The 22,243-nt window shown below is 38.5% G+C and overlaps 1 protein-coding gene across 1 annotated transcript in view; it reads left to right on the forward strand.

Moving 5' to 3' along the window:
- Window positions 1-22,243, forward strand: part of COL19A1 (collagen type XIX alpha 1 chain) — a 345,729-nt gene that overhangs the window by 186,590 nt on the left and 136,896 nt on the right. Inside the window, exon 15 of the mRNA XM_043510441.1 lies at window positions 12,911-12,964. Coding sequence (XP_043366376.1) covers window positions 12,911-12,964 — 54 coding nt within the window. The remainder of the gene's footprint in view (window positions 1-12,910; window positions 12,965-22,243) is intronic.

Here is a 22,243-nt window from a genome sequence, read left to right on the forward strand (position 1 = left end):
TACCCCAACACTGAGCAGAATTAGGATGCAGGGGATACTGGAGGGAAAATCCATGTTTTTTTCAACAAGTGTTTAACTATGCATACATGACAGAGGTAACCATAAGAGCCAATACAGCAGTGGTGACCAACCTGAGCCTGAGAAGGAGCCAGAATTTACCAATGTACATTGCCCTCTGCTCACAAAGCCTCCTGCCCACCAGCAGCCCCGCCAATCAGTGCCTCCCCCTCTCTCCCCACACCTCCTGATCAGCTGTTTCGTGGCATGCAGGAGGCTCAGGGGGTGAGGGCGAGGAGCAAGGGCACGTCAGGCTCAGGGGAGGGGGTGGGGAGGAGGTGAGAAGGGGTGGAGTGGGGGCAGGGCCTGTGGCAGAACCCGGGGTTAAGCAATGAGCACCCCCACACTCAATAAGCTGTAACAGTCTTAAAAGATAGATGAAACATATACCAAAATATTTTAACAAGAAATACTTCTTCTAAAGTTCCCCAAAATGTTTAGTCAGTTACAATGTATATTGACATGAGTCAAAATATGCATTGCTCTGAGAGATCATAATGGTCTGGAGAATCTGTCCAGTTAATAATACAAGTCTGAAAACCTTTCATAAAATCTCTTCACTGCCCTTCAAAAACCACCACCACCACCAACAAGACTTTAGGCATAGGGAAGAAGCAAAGAATTCAAGAGGGAATGCATGTGTCACACTGTTAAGTAAAGGTCTGATTGTAGCCCACTGAAGTCTAGGGGTTTGGGTCAGGCCCTAAAGCAATGTGTTAGTTTGAGTGTTGCAAAGATAATATGCAGGTATAAAGTTCCACAATATGTCATATATTTTGTTGTTTTTAATGTAATTTCACCATGCTTGAAATGTTTAGAAAAAAGAAACTGAATTAGAAATATAATATAACTAAAGCTGAGAAGGAAACATAAAGATAAATTTAAAAGCATCTGTCCTTTGAATTTCGGTTGAAGTGAGTAGTCAAAAGGAGTTTTGTTCAGGGAGGGTTTCTAGGATCTCTTGCAGTATTTAAGTATATGCATTTGAATCATACATTATTACACAAAAAGCTCTAATGGCTCTGATCACTACTTTTTAAGCATTTTTTTAAAAGATCTTCAGTTCAAGATGTTATGTTTTCCTGAAGTCAGTCATTCATACATTTGCTCATGGAATATCCTTTACATTGAGTTCTTGATTATGGTAATGATTTGACACAGGAAATCCAAAATTAGGGCTCATAGTCGTATTTCATTTCTGCCACTGTGTGTAGTTTGTAGTTTATAGTGCTTTACCTTTCTAAAGTACTATACAAGTATTAAAGGTTCATCATTGTTCTTTTATAACACTTCTTAAAAAATGCATAATAGTGAAAGTTAGGAATAAAATTTGAATCTTCTCACTTTAGTTACATTTTTATACCCTTAACATTATGTAATATACGGAAGCTGTCTTATATGTGAATATATTATTTTGTTTTCAAGTCCTAAAAATTAATAATTTCTATGATAACTAGTGCTATCTCTAGATGCCCTCCAGAGAATAAAAAGCAGGGGGTTACGGTGTTCTACTGCACAGTTTTGTCAAAATACAGAATTTAGGCTTAGGAAGGGAGAGACTGGTCTCTGAAATGTCACAGTTGGCTAAGCTCCTCTCTTCCTTTCTGGCATCACAGCTTAAGCCTGGGCATGTCATGTCAGAAGAGTGACAGGTGAAGGAAGGTAGTGCAGCGATCTCTCTTGTAAAATATATGAAAACTATTCCTCTTGACACTTGATCTGCTGCTTTTAGTTACCCAGGAAAATGAGTGTCCATCTGTACGTTCTTATGGACCTATCCCTTTTGGGAGTTATAAAATACTCATCCAGATGGCACCAAGTGTTTACACAGAAGCCAAAAGTTAAGTCAGTCACAAGCAAATGTACCTAAGACTTGCTTACTAAACAGATATTTGGAATGCTGGCGCTTTGGAGGCTTAGTTAAATCAAGCTCAAGGGAAATTCATACATAGATACTGTGCAGAGTAGTCAGCGTGAGGAAATTGCAAATTCAGGTCTGGGCAAGTTCTGTGGTCACTTTTAGATTCAGTAAACAGACGATACACCAACAACAGACTGCAGCTTTGATGTAGCAGGTTATGTAATATTCACACAGGGATAAAACTGTAAATTATTTTATATCATAATATGTATATATGTATTGTATATACAATATACTCATTGTATTTAAAACCTTAATTATTGAATAGTTAACTAACTGAAGATGTAATATACTATATCCTTGAGTGTTAATGTTAGCTGTTTGAAGTATGCTCTTCTCACCCAATGGGCTGATTCTGCAGACATTTGCTATGCAACTGGTCCTTTCACACATCCCAAATTGGGACTACTAGTGTGAAAAAGGATGTGCAGATTCTGGCCCTACAAGGGAAATTCTGTTTATAAATGTTTCATCCAGTATTATTCCGCCTCTTAAAATTAAAACTGCAGGTGAAAGCAGACTGATTAATAAAAGAATATATAACTTGGAAGTGATTTTATATTTTCATTATTTAAAAAAATACGTCTCCAGTAACAGGAACCTGGATTTTAATCATTTCTGCCATTTAAATGGAGGTTATTAGAGTTCATGAAAATATTAACCTATCCATTTCTTTTGGGCTAGATGTAGTCATGGGATTATCTCCTGGTTTTTAAATGTGAGGGAAGACTCTGTCAAGGTAAACTTGTCTAGAGACGTAGAGAATATTTCTGTAGTTTCAAGCTATTTTTATTTTTATCTCCTCTGCGCAGTAATACAGGAGAGCTGGTGCTTAGAGCCTGAGGGAAGATTTATGTTTTGGTCTCAGAGAAAAGATTTATGTTTTGTAAAAACCTGCAGTATGCTCAGTTGACATGGAAATAATTTATGTGTCTTTCATTAGAAGAATGATGTGAGAATAGTTCCCTGTTCCTTTCTATTACTAGTGCACTTCAATGTAAAGAGGCATTTCAAATGACTCTCTTTCAGGAGTTTAAATTATGCATTTTTTCGCTTACAAAATAAACCCTTGTCTAGTAAAAGTGCTAGGTTCATAAACTATGAATTTTTATGAACTAGTTCTGTCCATTTCTTATTGAAATGATGGTCTCTGTTGAAAATAAATTAAAATAGATTTAAAGCTCCACTATCTGAAAAAGGTGTGGAAATTACCACACCCATAGGAAAATGAGATTATAGTTTTGTTTGCTTCATTAATACATTATAAAAATGTAGTAGGCCATATTTTGATGTAGTCTGATATATACAGTTAGGGCTAAATTCTGCTTCGATACTTACTGAAGTCTGTGGAGTGGTGACAGAGTAACTAGTGATAGAACTGGAGTCTGCAAAACACTTGTTGATTTCAGTAGGAGCAGTATAGGCCCTGATCCTGTAGCTGCTCTGCATATGGAACTTCCATATACTTCAGTGAGTTTTGAATGCAGGGTCAGGTCCCATTTAAATTAAATTAATCCCACATGGATGTTTTAAAGAACTATTAATCGAATTTCCTCATAAAATTTGTGGTACTATAGTGAAGAAAGTAAATGTGACCTATAGTAGAACCCTGATTTTATGAACATTGATCTTATCTTTCTGCCATCCAATGCAAATTAAATCTATCAGCCTATCTATATATCTATCTTAAATCTTTCAAGTGGCTGTAGTAGTTTTGAAAAAGACAGATTTTGAAAAAGACAGTGGAAAGGAAGAGATGCAGTTGTCACAAAGAAAAATCAGGCATACTGTGTACATTTGTATCATACACTATAATTGAATGATTAATAAATTAATTTACGCACTGTACCTTTTATAATTTTGAGATGTTCAGTTTTGTGAGCATTTCAATTTTTGCTCAATCCCCAATTAGTTCATAAAATAGAAATTCCACTATAAAACAATATATTGCTCATAGTGGGTCATGCATGGCATTTAGCCACAGCCCCGCATTAGAGGCAAGGCAGAGCAGCAGCGTCCTGGCTCAGAGATAGTGTGCATGTTGAGGGCTTGTAGGTTGCACCTGAATTCGCAACACCCCTGTAAAAGCGGAGTGTGGCTTCAAGGGTCTCAAGCCAGAATATCTAGCTGAGAAGTAGTGGAGTCAAACCAAAACTCTGCTTACTTCCTGTCCCTTCCTTCCCCAATTTAGCCAAATTATACAGTGGCAAACCCCGTGGTTGTCTGAGCATAGTGGCTGTGAGTCTTAGCAGGCCATGCAAGTCCAGGGAAGGGTCTTTGCTCCCTCAAGCATGCAGCAGCCTTTTGTTGCTTCAAAATTACGGTTGACATTAATGGTCACCTTTTAATCATGATAGTAAATTCCTGGTACTACTTGTGCTAATTAATGTCAGCACATGGTAGTAGACATCACTGATCCATCTGTAAAGGAAAATACAGAGAAAGGGCCAAATTCTGCTCTGTTACTCCCTATCATGTAAATGAAAGCAGATCTGGTTCTATGGTATTTGAATAATTCCATTTACAGAGTCAACGTACATTTTTGTTTAGAAATTTATTATTGCCAACTGAACAACTAAGTAATGTCCATGACAGTTGAGTCCTAGAAAGGTGAATTATTATTTAGTTAAATATTATAAAAACTCACACATTCTAAATATGGGGAAGTGATCTGTTCACACATCACCATGAGAGATGGTTCCACATGCCTGATTTAGATTTTTGGGTTCTTTTGACTTGTCTCCCTAAACTCCACATATAGCTTACCTGCTGTCTTGCAGAAATTACTGTTAGAGTTGGATTCACCTAAGAATCTGACTGCTTCATAATGAGAAAAAAATAAAATCTATAATATGAGTTTTGTACCTACATTTTTTTTATTGAATTAATCTGTGAAGTTCTCATGAAGAAGCAGTTCCATGCTTCAGTGAAGCTGATGCATTTATTATTTGTGCTAATAATGGAAGTCGTCATGCATGGAATCCACTTCAGCAGAACAAAGAGTTTATGGAGATCCTGCCCAATCTCATGTTTCAAGAACCATCAGACACACTCTGTACTAACTTTTATATACTTAAAATACACATATATAATATTTTTGTTGTACTGTGTTTTTGGCATGGGCTGTAAGTTGACTCAGGAAGTAAGTAATATGAATAATGTCTGTAAGTAACTTCACTCATCCACTTCAACTGCTTTTTATAATTGACTGAGGTTATGATTAGTATTTTGCTTTTGTTCAAAACATGTTCTAATGTAATTAATTTGAACCATTAAATATAGTAAGCAGACATCTGCTGTGTTTCTGTAAACATTTTAAAATACCTACTAAATCAATACAAATGTTTTTTGTGTCTTCATGGTCACATGAGAAGATTTTACTCTTTATCCTGTAGTAAGCAGCTTATAATGGGGAGGTTGTATGAAATCTAACACACTTCAGTTGATACCTCCTGAAACTACAAACAGATTAACTAGATTGCACTGCTAGTCACATACTTCCATCATTGCCAAACACATTTCTTTTCTCTCAGCTAAGGTTTAATAACTCTTATATACTCTATCTCCAAATACCTGTCAAAAATGTTGATTTAGGATATGATCAGCTGAAAATTTTAACAATTACTATGTGTCATCAGTAACTATACTGCAAGAAACCCACACACATTTTAATGATTCATTTAAGATATTTAACAAAACTCATACACATTCTTCCATGTTAGTCCATGAAACTTATGTATGGGAATTGTGATGTTAAAATATTAAAATGATAGATTCTGTGCTCTGTGTGAGATTTTACAATATGTGAGTTAGAGACAAGGTGGGTGAGCTAATATCTTTTATTGGACTAATTTTTGTTTGTGTAAGCTTGTCTCTCTCACCGAGTTCTTCAGGTGACAAACTCAAAAGCTTATCTCTCTCACTGACAAAAGTTGGTCCAATAAAAGATATTACGTACTTTGTCTCTCTGATATCCTGGTACCGACGTGGCTACAATAACACTGCATACAAATGTGTGAGTTTTCAGATTAATTTAAAAGATTCACCACTACTTCTATACCATTTTAAAAATCCAGCATTCCCCTTCCATTTCCATTGCTAACAGCTTAGTCCACATCTCTATCATCTGTCACTTTATTACTGAAACCCCCTTGTTGCTGCGTATCTAACCCAAACACTACAACCAAGATCCTTTCCCTTGCCCACTAGTCTGTTGCAAATTCCTTCATAAATTTCCACTTTTCTCTGCTTCAAATTTAGGCAACTCAGCTTCATTTTCAAGGCTTTGCACAACTCAACATCTGCCTACGTATCTTATTTAATCTCTTTTTATGCTCCTGTTCACCCTCTATGTTCTTCGCAAGTTTCCTGATTGATGCCTCCTTTGCCCATTCCTGAAACTCTTGACTTTCTTTTTTTTTCATTACACATCTTAGTGTCCTTTTCTCATTTAACTTTCACCAAGCATACTCTGCCTCCTTTTTTAGAAAACCTCCTAGAAGCCTGTCAGTTCCATGAAAGGTATTGGCTATAAAGACAGCATATACCCCTTGTTCTGTATTTGATCTGCTTGTGCCCTTAGATAGTAATGTCTCAGGGCAGTAACTTGTTTGGCCAATTTTTACATGTTGCATATTGGACTTTGTACATATGAAACTCTAAAATAAATGTATATAAACATATATGGCTTTAGTCTTTGGTCATGGGAAAACCTGCAGGAAACCTCCATGGGAAAACCTGCAGGAGGGCAAAAGAAATTCAGAAAACTTTCACTCAGTTTCAAAGAGATCATCCAGTTGGGTTGGAGTGGGGTTCACTTGTCCACAAAGTGGGTACAGAACATGACTTTCCGATCTTGTATCTCAAGATTTTCAGAAAAATCCCATGGATCTCAGGCCATCTGTGGAAGGATGCCCTCTATTTCCCCTGCCAAAACATGACCCCATCTAGAGTACTGATACTTGCATCTTCCCACACCTCCTTGTCATCCCCAAGAAGATATAGCAGTGCAGAACAGGACCACATGAGAATTAAGGTTGATATGGTCACCTTAGTTCCTGTGGGTATTGCTAAACATGTTTGCTAGGAAGTGGTGACATGAGTAAAACAGACCTCCTCCTCCCAGACACAGTTTTTCCCATCCCAAACTGACAGAGTTTATCAAGAGAGCATTTCATGAGGTGAGATGGGGTGGATGTTCAACATCTCTCTCTAACAGATGGGAAGTTCTTTTTCTGGATTTCCTCTACTGTTATGTCCATTACTCAAAAATCTAGCCTTTGATTTCCTTATTAGAATCATAGAAGTTAGATATAGAAAAGACATAGAATCATAGGACTGGAAGGGACATTGTTAGGTCATTTTGTCCAGTTCCCTGCACTGATGGCAGGACCAAGCATTATCTAGACGATCCTAACAAGTGTTTGTCTAACCTGCCCTTAAAAATCTCCAATGATGGAGATTCCACAACCTCCCTAGGTAATTTATTTCAGTGCTTAACAACCCTGACAGTTAGGAAGTTTTTACTAATGTCCAACCTAAGCCACCCTTGCTGCAATTTAAGCCCATTGCTTCTTGTCCTATCCTTAGAGATTAAGGAGAACAATTGTTCTCCCTCTTCCTTGTAACAACCTTTTACGTGCTTGAAAACTGTTATCATGTCCCCTCTCACGCGTCTCTTTTTCAGACTAAAGAAACTCATTTTTTTCAATCTTTCCTCAGAGGTCATGTTTTTTAGACCTTTAATAATTTTTGTTGCTCTTCTCTAGACTTTCTCCAATTTGTCCACATCTTTCCTGAAATATGGTGCCCAGAACTGGACACAATACTCCAGTTGAGGCCTAATCAGTTCGGAGTAGAATGAAAAAATTACTTCTCGTGTATTACTTACAACACTCCTGCTAATACATCCCGGAACGATGTTTGCTCTTTTTTGCAACAGTGTTGCACTGTTGACTCATATTTAGCTTGTGATTCACTGTAAGCCCTAGGTCCCTTTCCGCAGTACTCCTTCCTAGGCAGTCATTTCCCATTTTGCATGTGTGCAACTGATTGTTGCTTCCTAAATGAAGTACTTTGCGTTTGTCCTTATTGAATTTCATCCTATTTACTTCAGACCATTTCTCCAGTTTGTCAAGATCATTTTGAATTTTAAGTCTGTCCTCCAAAGCACTTGCAACCTCTCCCAGCTTGGCATCATCAACAAACTTTATAAGTGTACTCTCTATGCCATTCTCTAAAACAGTGATGAAAATATTGACCAGACCTGGACCCAGAACTGATGGCTGTGGGACCCCATTCAATATACCCTTCTGGCTTTACTGCAAACCCCTGTTAACTACTCTCTGGGAATATTTTTTCAGCCAGTTATGTAGCCATCTTATAGTAGCTCCATCTAGGTTGTATTTCCCTAGTTTAGGAGAAGGAAAACTGTATCAAAAGCCTTATTAAAGTCAACATATACAGCTCCTCTCCTCCCCCCACCATCCACAAGGCTTGTTACCCTGTTGAAGAAAGCTATCCGGCTGGTTTGGCATGATTTGTTCTTGACAAATCCATGTTGAATGTTACTTATCACCTTATCTTGTAGGTGTTTGCAAGTTGATTGCTTAATTATTTGCTCCATTATCTTTCTGGCTACTGATGTTAAGCTGACTGGTTTGTAATTTCCCAGGTTGTCCTTTTTTTCCTTTTTATAGATTGGCACTATAATTGCCCTTTTCCAGTCCTCTGGAACCTCTCCAGTCTTCCATGACTTTTCAAAGATAATCGCTAATGGCTCCGATATCTCCTCAGTCAGCTCCTTGAGTATTCTAGGATGCATTTCACCAGGCTCTGGTGACTTGGAGACATCTAACTTGTCTAAGTAATTTTTAACTTGTTCTTTTCCTATTTTAGCTTCATACTCAACCTCATTTTCACTGGCAATAACTGTGTTAAACATGCAATCACTACTAACCTTTTTGATGAAAACTGAAACAAAAAAATCATTTAGCCGTTTCCACATTTTCTGTTGTTGTTTTCCCCCCTCATCCAGTAACAGGCCTACCCTCTCTTTGTTCTTCCTCTTGCTTCTAATGTATTTGTGGGTTGTTTTCTTGTTACACTTTATGTCTCTTGCTAGTTTAAGCTCATTTTGTGTCTTGGCCTTTCTGATTTTGTCCCTTCATACTTGTGTTATTTGTTTATATTCATCCTTTGTAATTTGGCCTAGTTTCCACATTTTGTAGGACTCTCGTTTGAGTTTCAGATCATTGAAGATATCATGGTTAAGCCAGGTTGGTCTCTAGCCATCTTCCTATCTTTCCTATGCACTGGGATACTTTGCTCTTCTGCCCTTAGGTATAAGTTCACCCCATTGCCAGTAGAGAATTATCCACTATGGTAGATTCTTCAGTTTTTCCAGTCTAATTTTAAATAATTTAAACAATAGGTGCTTCTCTACTTCCTTTGTAGTGAGGAGGACTCACTGTTGGACAATTGTCCCTTTCATTCATTTTGAAAGTTACTCTGGAAAGTGACTGAAGGTGTATAGTTATTTTTGTCTAGGACCTCATTGAGTAAAGACCAGTAGCTGCTATTTTATTACAATTCTAAAACTAGCATATTGGGTACTTTGGAACATATTGTGTTTTCATTTATAAACCAGAAGGCCCTAATGAAACCTAAATTTCAATGACGGGGATGTCCCCTTGTACAGAGCAGTTATTCCATTCCAGTTTCCATTTATACTCAGCACTCCTCCTTTTCCTTGAATATAAACCTCCTTAGCTGTTTCTTTGTCCTTAATTGTGATATTTTAAAATTAGAAGAAAAAGAATGAGCATAGATTTAGAACAGAAAATGTTGGCTCAAAACTAGTTGTCACTGTGTTATGACAGTTTTTTTCCTTTAGGACTTTGTTTTACAGGTGCTGAGTGCTTCCTTTTATATAATGCATAAGTTTCTGAGGTTCATGCACTGTCATATTTGTTATGGCTTGTTTCTTATTTTTAAAGAAACTTACCTTCTTATTGACCAAGATACAAAGCTCTTTTGGGTTGGAGATGCAGTGGAAAGTTAGCTGCACAGACAAAAAATGGCTAAGGTTTAGGAAGACCAAACACTGTACTTCTCTGTAAGGCTAACAGCAGTCTTCGAAGGTAATATCTTCAGTAAAATCATTCATAAATTTAATTTTTTTACTTTATGAATAAATATTTGATGTGTTCTAATTTTACCTAATTGCTTCCACCAATGGATAGATTTTAGGTTATATTCTGAGCTGTCCTTTTAACTTGAGGGTATATAATAATAGCTGCTTTTGAACCACTCAGTTTCTGAAGTTATTAGAAAGGTCATTGCATAGGATCCTTAATTTTTAGTTTAAGGAATCTATTTTATGTTTTGCAAGCAAACATAAAAAAATGCCTCTCCAAGATTCCAAGTACCCTTGCCATCAGTTTACAATACATTTCATAATCAAGTAATTACAAAGCAAGGCAACATCTTGCTCTCCTGTGTACAACCACCATTCAGGAGGGGGAGAAAATCACAAACTAAAATCTTTCCAACCCTTGAATTCCCAGCAACGGTATCATCAAAAAGATGAGCTATCTATGCATTGTACTTGGGATGTTAACAGTGCTGGGCAAATTTGGAGGAGTGAATTCTAAAGTAGAGGAGCATTAACAGAGAATGCATGCACACACACGTGTGTGTGTGTGTGTGGTGTGTTTGTATGTGTTTAAACTACATAGCTTCACTACAGTTAGTGCTGTATGATTTCTGGTTCACACAGGAAATTTTTCACTTTAACATACACAAATATATTCTAGCAAGTTAACAGTTATATTTGTGACTTTGTGAACAACTATGCATCATGAACCATTAATAGAATATTCTGAAATTGTTTGCAGCATAATGTAGTTTGAAGCAGTTTTGAAGTGTCTGAAACAATAACTTGTTAACATTTTAAATTAAAGTGAGAGAATATTATGTAGTGAATTAAAGTCTGAGGAGTTCTCCCAGCTGTTGTGATTCAGAGTGAAGAAATTGTATAAATGGAAAAGCTCTTGAACAGATTAATTTTTATTTAAAACTGAATTCATACAAAGTGATACCATCTTTTGAAGATTTGGGAGGTAGCAGTTTAAACCTCATTACTTTTCTCAATTTTATTGCCTGAATTACAGATCATAATGTTTTAATTCACTTTCTGGAAATATAGAGTTTTCTAAAAACTTGACTTATGAGAGGCTTGATTCAACACTTCTTAACTAGCCAAAAGGGGAGTTTATCTTAATAAATAAAAAACCTAAGGCTCCAGTCCTGTGACTTGTTATGCATAGCCAGAACCCTGCACCTTGACCTCAACAGTGAGGCTGGATGTGGGCTTACGGGTCGACCAGAGCACAGTCACTTACAGGATCAGGGCAAAGTGCCTAAACTTGATCTCCGAGATATGGTGTGGATTGCTATTTATTGGCTGAGCTTGCAAGACCCTACACTCAAAGGTGTTTGTCTGTATGTAATGTGATGACTTTTGAACACTGCATCAAATCAATTCCAGTATATCAGGGAATGTTATAGGCATCACTGGCCAGAATCCTATTGAATTGGGAGCAATTGGAAAATTGAAAGAGGAGGTTGGGAGAGGGTAGAATGTGGGATACATGGAGTCCCTGCCATTAGTTTAGCACAATCACAGCTTCAAGCACCTCAGCTGTAGGTCAGACTTGTTGACGGTGCCCATTAACACCTTACAGAATAACAATACTTTATCTAATCTCTGTCCATGCTCCCTTGATATGGTGAATGTTTTCTCACCCAGACAAATGATGTGGTTGCAATGGCAGTGTGCTCATAGTCCCTAGCTTTGGGGGAGAAGAGGGGCACTGGTATGGGGAAATGGACAGTCAACATAGTTGGGGAAGCTGGGGAAGATAAAATGAGTGGTTTTGATATGGAGGAAGAGGACACACAAAATCCTAGCTTGGGGTAGAAAAAGGAATAGTAAAAGCTGCAGCATGCACAGATGCTGACATGGGAGATAATGGGAACCTGGTAATGGGGGGCAGTCAGAACTCATGTGTGACACAGAGGTCCATTGGTGCCAGCTGGCAAAAGGTTCACTATTCTGTGTCAGCAAACCTAATAGGCCTGACAAACTCTTCACCTAAGACAGGGGGCTTTCATGGTACTTATCGGTAAGGTATCAGATAAAAGTTGGTGTTACACTGGTCATTATTATCATTGTGAAAAGTATGTACTAATGATATTTAAAAAGTTATGTGTATATACTGATAATACAGTATATCCTGAGCCTCTGTATCAAGTATGAGTCACCTGCAGAGAGTATTTTTTTCTCGGATCAGGAATGTTTGTCTATCTAGCTAACTGGCACATAAATTAAGCATTTAATGTTTCACGATGGGCCTCCGAATTTGAACTGAATGCTGATAAAGAGCAGGATGGGAAGGTAGCACTCAGGTAATTCATGGTGGAGGGGAATGGAGAAATGCAAGGTGCCGCTGCTGGACAGTAAGCTTAGCCTACACAAGCTGCAGAGTTTGCGACCCCCTACCTTAATGAAGCCAGCTAATTTGTATGTGGCATGCTGACTTTACAAGATATGTGGTAGTACCGATACAAATCATAGTTAAACCCTTTATAACTATATTTAAAACAATACTGCCTCAAAACCCAATAATTATTCTGGTCCATTGGCTTTTATATGGCACAATATGATTATGCTGGTATTACGATCATCAATAAAAATTACTTTTTTTTTTTTTTACACATGAACATAATGTAGTCCTGAACGTAAGGCGATCTCTATCAGTAATGAACATTTTAAGTTTCTTTTGGTTACCGCTTGGTTTGTTACAGGCTGAGTCAAATTAATTCAAGATCATCTTGAAAGGTTACATTCTTGAATGTTTGTATTTTCAGGGTTTGCCAGGGCTAGAAGGTCCTCCAGGTCCACCAGGGAAAGAAGGTCAGAGGGTGAGTAAACTTTGTGAACAACTGGCAAGTGTGTGAACTTAGGTTAATGTGTTCTTTCTGAGCACCAATAAAAATAAGACTTAAAGGTAGCAGCTGAGTATGAAGCATTCTCTCAAACTGAGCTTTGAAATTTGAGTTTTGTCTTTGTTTGAATGAGATTTAACAGTTAAACAATCTTAAATGTTTTAATGACTGGCAGCACAGATGCAGAATTGTAGTTTGGGTAAAGTGCATCTGCTATAATTTAAACTGGAAAAATAATAAAAAAATGATCTCAACTTTCAGTTCTGTTGTGGGAATGGAAGGTATCCTAGGGTATATATCATACGTCAGCACATGATTTTTATGCTACGTATTATACTGCTTAAAGCTAGGGCCAATGATCAGGTTATTATAGTTTTGATATGTGCATATCATAGTTGATAATATTTATACAAGAAATGGATAACAGAAAGAAATAAGAAGCAACCAAGATGTGCTCAAAACTTGAAATGAATCTAGACCCGTTTGTGAAATTTAAAAATGTTGGGTTAACTGGGTTTTTTACTCATTTTCTTGTGCCTCTCCATTTCTTGGCTTCCTCTTTACCAGCAGAAGTAGTAAAATGCAAAGACAGATGCTGATCTCATAGTATTATGAGCGATCCTGAACTGGAAAATATTGGAAAACTCAAGAGAGAGTTTGTTCTCATGAGATTGTTAGACCAATTCTAGACCAAAGTTTGGATAATTATCATATTTCTTAGCAAACAGAGCTAGTGTGACTTTCTGAAGTTTGTTCATTCACAATTAATTTTGGCTCAGTCGTACGGGCATTGAGGCACTCATTTTTCGGAAAAGTTAATGGGAATCAAGATTTTGAGTACCTTACATTATTGGGTCGTTTGTGAACAACCTTTCATTAAAGCATAATGCTGATTGCTAAAGATGTGATGCTGTAGCCTCGATACAAAGGAGTATTTATTTTCAGGAAAGCAGTCCCACTTACTTCAGTGGAACTATCCACAGGCCTGAACTTGGTACACAGTGATGTGTGTGGGAATGTTCTAACTCTTACTGTTATGCAATTAAATATGTGAGATATGGCAAAGGTCTTGCTTGTCCATTTTTTTACATGCTCTAAATAGAAAGTTTTTCTGTGGAGTCTCAGATCTGCGAAACAGCCAGAATACTAACACTTATTTGTCCCTTATATTCAATAATGTGAAAGGCAGACATTGGTGATTATCTGAACTTTTAAAATGCAGTTATTTTGTGGTGCTACTTTTAGGCTAGGACTATAACATTATGTCCACTGCTAGAAAAATGAATTGTAGCTGTATTCTTTTTGTTATTCAGGGAAATTTAGTGAGAAGATAGATTTCCCTTAGACACTTATATTTCATGCATAACATTAGCTGGTGTCTTTTCCAGTGAGTATTATATAGACAATACTGTATAAACAGAAGTGCTTCTTCCCCTACTGTCACAGCCATGCAGACAACTGTCTTCAGCCAAACAACAGCAACAACATAGATATGGACAATGCCCTCTCTCATGCGCTTCATATTAATGTAGAGTGAAATGCAATACTTCCTTGCCCTGCACCACCCAGTATAATAATAATTAATTAATAATCATGCATCACCGTGATAGCTTAATTTAAAGAAATTTTAAAATCTGGAAATGCAGAAGTTAAGGTTTTTACAGCCACAATAACTCAGGCCTTATCGACACTGAGATTTTTAGCCACTGTTATAGTAACACTAATGTGGGTGTATGTAATATTAGATATGGTGTATTGGTGTAAATCAGCAGTTGCAAGTCTAGGGTCTGCACCAATGCAGCTACATCAGCATAGCTACCTGGATGCTAAAAAACCTCGTGCATATTCGGTCTCAATCAGGTTGCACATCCTCAATATATAGTATTACTTACTGACAAACAAACACAAAACTATGTTAAAAGAATGTTAAGATTGCAAAATCAAGTGCTCAAGATTTAGGAAATAGCAGAATTAAGGTTGTACCTGCAACCTTAATCCATCCTCTTCCTGCATATGGATTTTTGATGCACTTTTTAATTATTGTGTCGCATACTATTTTTAATGAGACGTCTGCTTCTTTCAGTGCACGGGAAGGACAAATCGGTGGTTATTCAATATTTCTTTTTACTTCATCACTCATGTGACTCTGTGCTTCATTTATTGCACACCATCGAAACCTTGCACTTAATACAGAATTATTTATTTCCTGTTGAGCTTTCCTCTGGAGCTCAGAACCATACTGTAAGATCTTGTCTACACTACAGAATTTTGTTGACAAAAATCAGCTGTGATTGACAAAACAGTGGAAGTGTACACACTACAATGTTCCTTCTGCCAACAAAACTCTCCTGATTTTCCAACAAAACAAAACCACCTCAACAAGAGGCATAGAGCTTTTTGCAGCAAAGTTATATCGACAGAGTGTCAGTGTAGACACTGCGCTTGGTTATGTGACTGTAAAATGGCATCTAGGAGATGACCCCCAATGCTCATTCTGGCTGCTGTGGTCAGCAGTTTGAACTCTACTGCCCTTCACCCAAGTACACAGGCATCCACCTCTCCCCTTTAAAGGCCTGGGAATTTTTGAAATTCCATTTCCTGATTGCTTGGCATGGAGACCTCACATCACATTTTCCCAGCTGAGCATGGCGACTCCACGCAGCAAATGCTCTCCTGCTTGGAGTACATGTGAGTTGTTGCATCTGTAGGAAGAAGGGGCTGTGCAATCCCAGCTCTGCTTCAGCCATTGGAACTTTGAGACCTTTGGACAGATTTCTTGTGGCATGTTGGATAAGGGCTGCAAACAGGACATGCATCAGTGCTGTGCGAATCTAAAGGAGCTGAGGCAAGTATACCAGAAATCAAGGGAGCAAACCATGGCTCTGGTGCTGCACCAAAGTCTGCCGCTTCTATAAGGAGCTATCTTTGGTGCTGACCCTACCTCCACCGCCAAGAGCCCACTGATGCTTCAGTGGGACCGGAGACAGCGGACTCAACCCTGAGAACAAAGTGGTGGATGAGGAAGTCGAGTTGGAGGATGAGATGGGCCAGGTGACAGGGTCGTCCGGTGCCATGTCGAGCCAGGACCTCTTCTTGACTCAGGAGGGTTCAAGCCAGTCCCAGAAGTCTGTCCAGAAGTCATGATGCAGGAGAGGGGAGCTCTGATAAGGTATCTTTTTGAGTTGATGCTGCTCGGTTACACGAAGTAGAACTGTCCTTTGCTTTGTTATATGCTAGAAATGGGCTAAGGAATAGAAATGTACACGACTAGCTGTGTTTGCATCTGCTTCACATTCCCCAATGCAGCTACACAGTAGGGGTCCTGTAGAAAAGTGTGTTAATGGACTACCACTAACCAAGATTACACAGAAATCCTCCAGAGATATCTCTAGGAAACTTTCCTGGAGGTACTCGCCAATCATGTGCCAAAGTTTTCTTGGCAGAGGTGCTTTGTTCCTTCTCCCATTGCCTATTGCCATAGAAAAAGTTTCCTACAATCACTTGGGCAGGGACCAAAGCGGCGCACAGACATGCAGCATAGGGACCTGGTCTAATGCCACACGCATGCAGGAGTCCACCCTTGTATCCTTGTTTACCCTCAGGAGTAGGATATCAGCTTCAATGACTATGGAAAATGGTGGCAGAATTTACAATTTTGTCCCTAGTTTCTTGCAGTGATCCCCTTAGAAAGTCTCCTAGACCTTATGACCCATCTTGAGTGACCCCCTGGCCCTGTCCTGAACTCACCATGTTTGGGTTGTTTGCTGAGCTATGTGCTTGCCAAGGGACAAAGAGAAACTGATTCCTATTTTAAAAGAGGTGTATTTTACTATAATGATTCAATGCCATGAGTTCACTCACAATTATGCTTCTGTTTATTGTTTCTTATGCTTCTGCAGATGTGGCCTTCAGGGGAACCCCCTAGACACCAGTGGAGCACTTCCACCAGATAAGGAAGTGACGAGGAGCAGCAAGAAGGACATGTTTTGAGAAGTGCTCCAGTCCTCAGATGCTGAAAAACAAGAACACAGGACATAGAGAGAGACTGTAAATGAAAATTATATAATAAGCAGGAGAAGAAGGAGAGCTAGAAGCAATTTTTAATGGGCCAGGAGTGGATGGTAAAAGTGATGGAGGAACAAACAGATGTTAAAATCCCTAATTGCGCTTCAGGCAGAAAACATGCATGCTTGCACCCCGCCTCTGCAGCTGATACAGAACTGCTTATCATGCCCTCCCCAAACTCCTCCCACACATTCCTTGCATCTTCCCATCTCAGTACCTCATTCACTCCTCCCCTTCAGATAGCTTCCAAAATGATAGCTGAAGTTGCACACAGCTATGAGAAACTACATCAGGATGCTGCCCTTTACTGTTACCTCCCTTTACACCATTTTCTAAGTGTTGTTAATTACTATTTAATAAAAACATACTCTCAAAGATAATCTTTATTTGTCTCCTACACATAGTGGTTGCTGCTGAAATTAATACAGTGGCAATTGGAAGATATGCAGACTACAGGAAGCAATCGTCAAAATTTTCATGCAAGGCGGCAAGTTAACAAAGCATGACAGAACGCTTTATGGAAAGACACATTACTGGTACTCATTATCAAAATGGCTCCTCAAAACCTCCCTGATTCGAATATTCCCCAGTTTTTCCCCTCTAGTACCCTGGTATCTGGCTGCTCAGAATTAGCTGCCAGGCAATCTGCCTCTATGCTTCACCTCAGGGGAAACTTTTCACCCTTAACCTCACAAACATTATGGAGCACACAGCAGGATGCTGTGACCATGGGAATAATATCCTTAGTTAGTTATCCATAAAGGCAGTGCCAGTGAGCTTTTAATCTGCCAAATGCCCATTATATGATCATTCGGCACCTCCTCAGCCTATTGTTGAAGCTCTCCTTGCTGCTGTCCAGGTTCCAGTGCAAGGCTTCATGAGCCCTGGGAGTAAGGGGTATGCTGGGTCTCCAAGGATCACTATGGGCATTTCAACACCCCACTTTGGAATCTTCTGGTTTAGAAAGTAAGTCCCTGCTTGCAGCTTTCTGTACAGGCCAGTGTTTTTGAAGATGCCATGTCATGCACTTTCCCTGACCACCCAGTGTGGATGTGAGTTAAATGACCCTGGTGATCCACAAGCACCTGCAATATCATAGAGAAGTACCCCTTCCTATTGAGGTACTCTGTCGGAAGATGGTCCTGGCCAAAATTGGGATATGCATGCCATCTATCACCCCACCACAGTTAGGGAATCCCACTGCTGCAAAGCCATTCACTATTTCACACACATTTCCAAGAGTCACAGTCCTTTGTAGCAGAATGTGATTTATGCCCTGCACAGTTGTGTTAATGCAGCCCCAATAGTGGATTTCCCAACTCCAAATTGATTTGGGACTGACTGGTAGCAGTCTGCAATTGCCAGCTTCTACATAGCGATCACCAGGCCCTTCTCCACTGAGAGGGCAGCTCTCATTTGGGAGTTCTTGCACTGCAGGGCTGGGCACACAGTTCCAGGAAGTTGGCTTTCCGCATCTGAAAGTTCTGCAGCCATTGTTCATCATCCCAGACTTGAATAATGATGTGATCCCACCACTCTGTGCTTGTTTTCCAAGCCCAAAAGCAATGGTCCACCATGTACAGCTGCTCCATTAATGCCAAACGTAATCTGGTGTTCTTTCTTTCGCTGGCACACAGCAAGTCAGACACCTCGGATTCCTGCTCAAATTGGGAGCTCATGATATATTACATGACTAGCCATAGAGAACAATGCAGGATCAATCCTTTCAGACAGAGATGGCAGATGCACAATAAACAGGGACTGTTGAAAAATGCCACAAAACACAGTCGGAAGTCAATGGAATGATGGGATGGAAAAACTCTGTATCATGGGATGTTGAGCCTGCACCCATGATGCACTGTGACTCACTCTGCCTTCCCACAAGCGATCATAATTTTACCAGTTTTTAATGGTCGGTGTAACTTGCATCGACAAAACTCTGTAGTGTAGACAAGACCTAAGAGTGCTTCACAGACATTAATGTTTGATCTTCATAACAACCTGCTAGGTTTAATAGTATTTTTGCATTTTACACATAGGAACTGCAGCACAGATAGCTTAAAGCAAAAATTGTCAAACGTATTCACTGACTTTGGCTGCCCAACTTGAGACACCAGAGGCCTGAGTTCTTTGTTTGTTTTTTGTTTTGTTATTTTAGTATTTGTATGCCACTTTATATGTTCAAAGCACAACTCCCAGTGACATCAGTTGCAGTTGTGAGTGCTCAGCCCTTCTACAAATCAGGAGCCATATTAGATATAGTGGTTGGCAATAAAAGCGGAAGGAGATGTTGTGTTAATTAGACCCCACATAGGCCATAGAACTTCCATAAAATAATTCTTTGAACTAGAACATATCTTTTAGAAAAACATCCAATCTTGATTTAAGAATTGCCAGTGATGGAGAATCCATCACAATCCTTGGTAAACTGTTTCAAAAGTTAATTACCCTCACTGTTAAAAATGTATGGCTTATTGCAAGTCTGAATTTGTCTAACTTCAGTTTTCAACCATTGGATCTTGTCTACCTTTGTCTGTTAGAATGAAGAGCCAAAGGATCAAATTTTTGTTCACTTATAGACTGGGATCAAGTCATCCCTTCACCTTCTTTCTGTTAAGCTAAATATATTGAGCTCCTTGAGTCTATGACTATAAGGCATGTTGTCTAGTCCTTTAATCATTTTCATGGTTCTTCTCTGAAACCTCTCTGATTTTTGAACATCCTTCTTGAATTGTGGACATAACAATTGTGGACATAGTATTCCTGTAACAATCTCATCAGTGTAATAATCTCCTGGGATGAAGAGAGAGGAAAGGGGGGAAAAGAGGGATAACTCATATTTTGCATAAAAAATTAACCATGTATTTGATATTGTTTTCATAGTGAAAATTTTGATATCATCTGAGATTGCAAAGCTCAATTTACCTGAACTATGAAGAAATACTGATTCTCTGAGTATGCATATAGTTTATTTATGTGCTGAATTCGTCTATAGCTGACTCTGCCACTCTGTGCTGAACATTATTTAACAAGAAGTCACTGAGGCAGTGTCCCAGAAAATGTATGAGACAGTTCTTGTAAATTACTTACAGTGGGGAGAGAAACAAAATTGAGTTCTGCACACTTGGATTAATAAACTCGTTCTTGATTGGTGTTGACTCCTTTCTCCATGCTTCAGTTAGGAGCTCAAATCTTCTGGAAAGATAAAAATAGTTTTCCTTTGAAGTTGCTCCTCTTTGCTCTATATTGTAGGCAACACTTTTCTTGTTTCTGTAGGTCTTTTCTGGTGTCTTCACTTTTCTTTTCTGTGGATTTTTTTCTTAGTAAACGTTTTTTATAGCCTGTCTGTAGAAAGATACTTCCTTGATATTTATATTTACACATAGGTACTCTCAGCTTCTCCTCCAGACACACACAAGTGTATAGGTCAAATTATGTTCTCTGTTACACAAGTGTAAATTTGGAGTAACTACATTAATTTAAATGGAGTTACTCTGGATTTTCAAATGTGTAGATAAGAGCAGAATTTAGCTTATTGGGTTTCAGTCTTTGATTTTATTCAGTAAAACAGTGATGCTCAAGCATTTGAAGCAAAACTGATTTTCTAAAGCCTCCATTTTTAGTTCATAAAACAAATATTTTTTCTACTGAATTATTTATGTACACTTTGCTCCCTCACTTCCCCCCCCCCCGTATCCTTTAGGTACGCATCTACTATGTCAATTAAACAATCTTTTTCTATTATTCTATATGGTAGAAGAACAAGTGACTTTTTCTTTCTCGTGAAGTGAGGATGCATTGTTTTTGCCCTTTCCCCCCAAGGTTATAAATGTGAAAGGTATGGGAGATGTCTCCATGGCTATATATGTTGTTGGTAAAATAGGAGATCTTTCTTGCTGTAGATATGCACAAATGCATTATTGTTAAAATTGAAATATGAAATATGATTATCTTTTCACCCATGTAAAATGTCCGCATTAAAAATTTTACATGCATGTGCAGTAAGAATGATACACAAGTAAAAATAAAGCCCTTAGACTTTACCAGCAATGTGCAGTTTTAGTTTTATCCCACTTATGTGAGTCTTAAAATGCTTTTTGACATATCTGTAATCATTGCTTACTAACACAAGATACCAATATCGCTGAAACAAATAATGACTACAAGTTATTTATATGAAGAGCAAGGGGAAATCAATAAATTATTTAAAATCATTTGTTAATTACCGTGTCAAAAAGATAAATTATAGATGCAGTTTTGTAGCAAACGTGAATATACAAGTTATAAATATAGATCCTGCACTGGGTTGGTGGTTTGACAGTAGTGTATTACTTTGCTGTATGATCAAATTAAGACTGGAAGTATCTCTCAACTCTTGCTCCTAAAGTCACTGAGAAATTTCAAAAAGAAAAAGAGTACTTGTGGCAGCTTAGAGACTAACAAATTTATTTGAGCATAAGCTTTCGTGAGCTACAGCTCACTTCATCGGGTGTAGCTCATGAAAGCTTATGCTCAAATAAATTTGTTCATCTCTAAGGTGCCACAAGTACGCCTTTTCTTTTTGCGAATACAGACTAACATGGCTGCTACTCTGAAATCTGAGAAATTTCAGGTCTCCTGTTTCCTAAATATCTGGAGAACAAGCAAGCCAGTAAAGATGCTTGTTGGGGAATGTATGAAATGCCTTGAGTTCAAGGACCCTTTTCTGGATACTTCCTAAAACAGCACTGGCCATAATTTAGGAGGAGCTATAGTTCCAGATCTTCCAAAGAGTGAAAAAATACTTCAGAAACCAAGAAGAAAAGTGGGATCTATTTAGGGAACTGCAAGGTAATGAGATTGTACAGAATGAGGAAGGTGAAACCCTGAAATTCCTTGACTAGACCTTTGAAGCATTAGAGCATCCCATCTGACCAGCATGCTGTATCATCTTTTCTTAAAACAAAAAACTCTCCTTATTTAAACCCTCCCTAAGCCTGTAACAACTCCCAGAGGACGAGAAAATCAGGAACCAAATTGTGATTTGGAGTGTAACAATTTTGTGCTTGGTCTGCTTCTGGGTCCTCAAAACTACATTCAGATGCTTGGGTTCAAGCTCATGGTGGCTCCATAATTTAGCCCAAAGAAAAAGTTTCACGACCAGTGTGCACTCTGCTCTTAATGATCATGGATTATATCCACATTAGAATC

The sequence above is a fragment of the Dermochelys coriacea genome, chromosome 3, assembly GCF_009764565.3.
Source record: "Dermochelys coriacea isolate rDerCor1 chromosome 3, rDerCor1.pri.v4, whole genome shotgun sequence".
Classification (NCBI taxonomy): Eukaryota; Metazoa; Chordata; order Testudines; family Dermochelyidae; genus Dermochelys; species Dermochelys coriacea.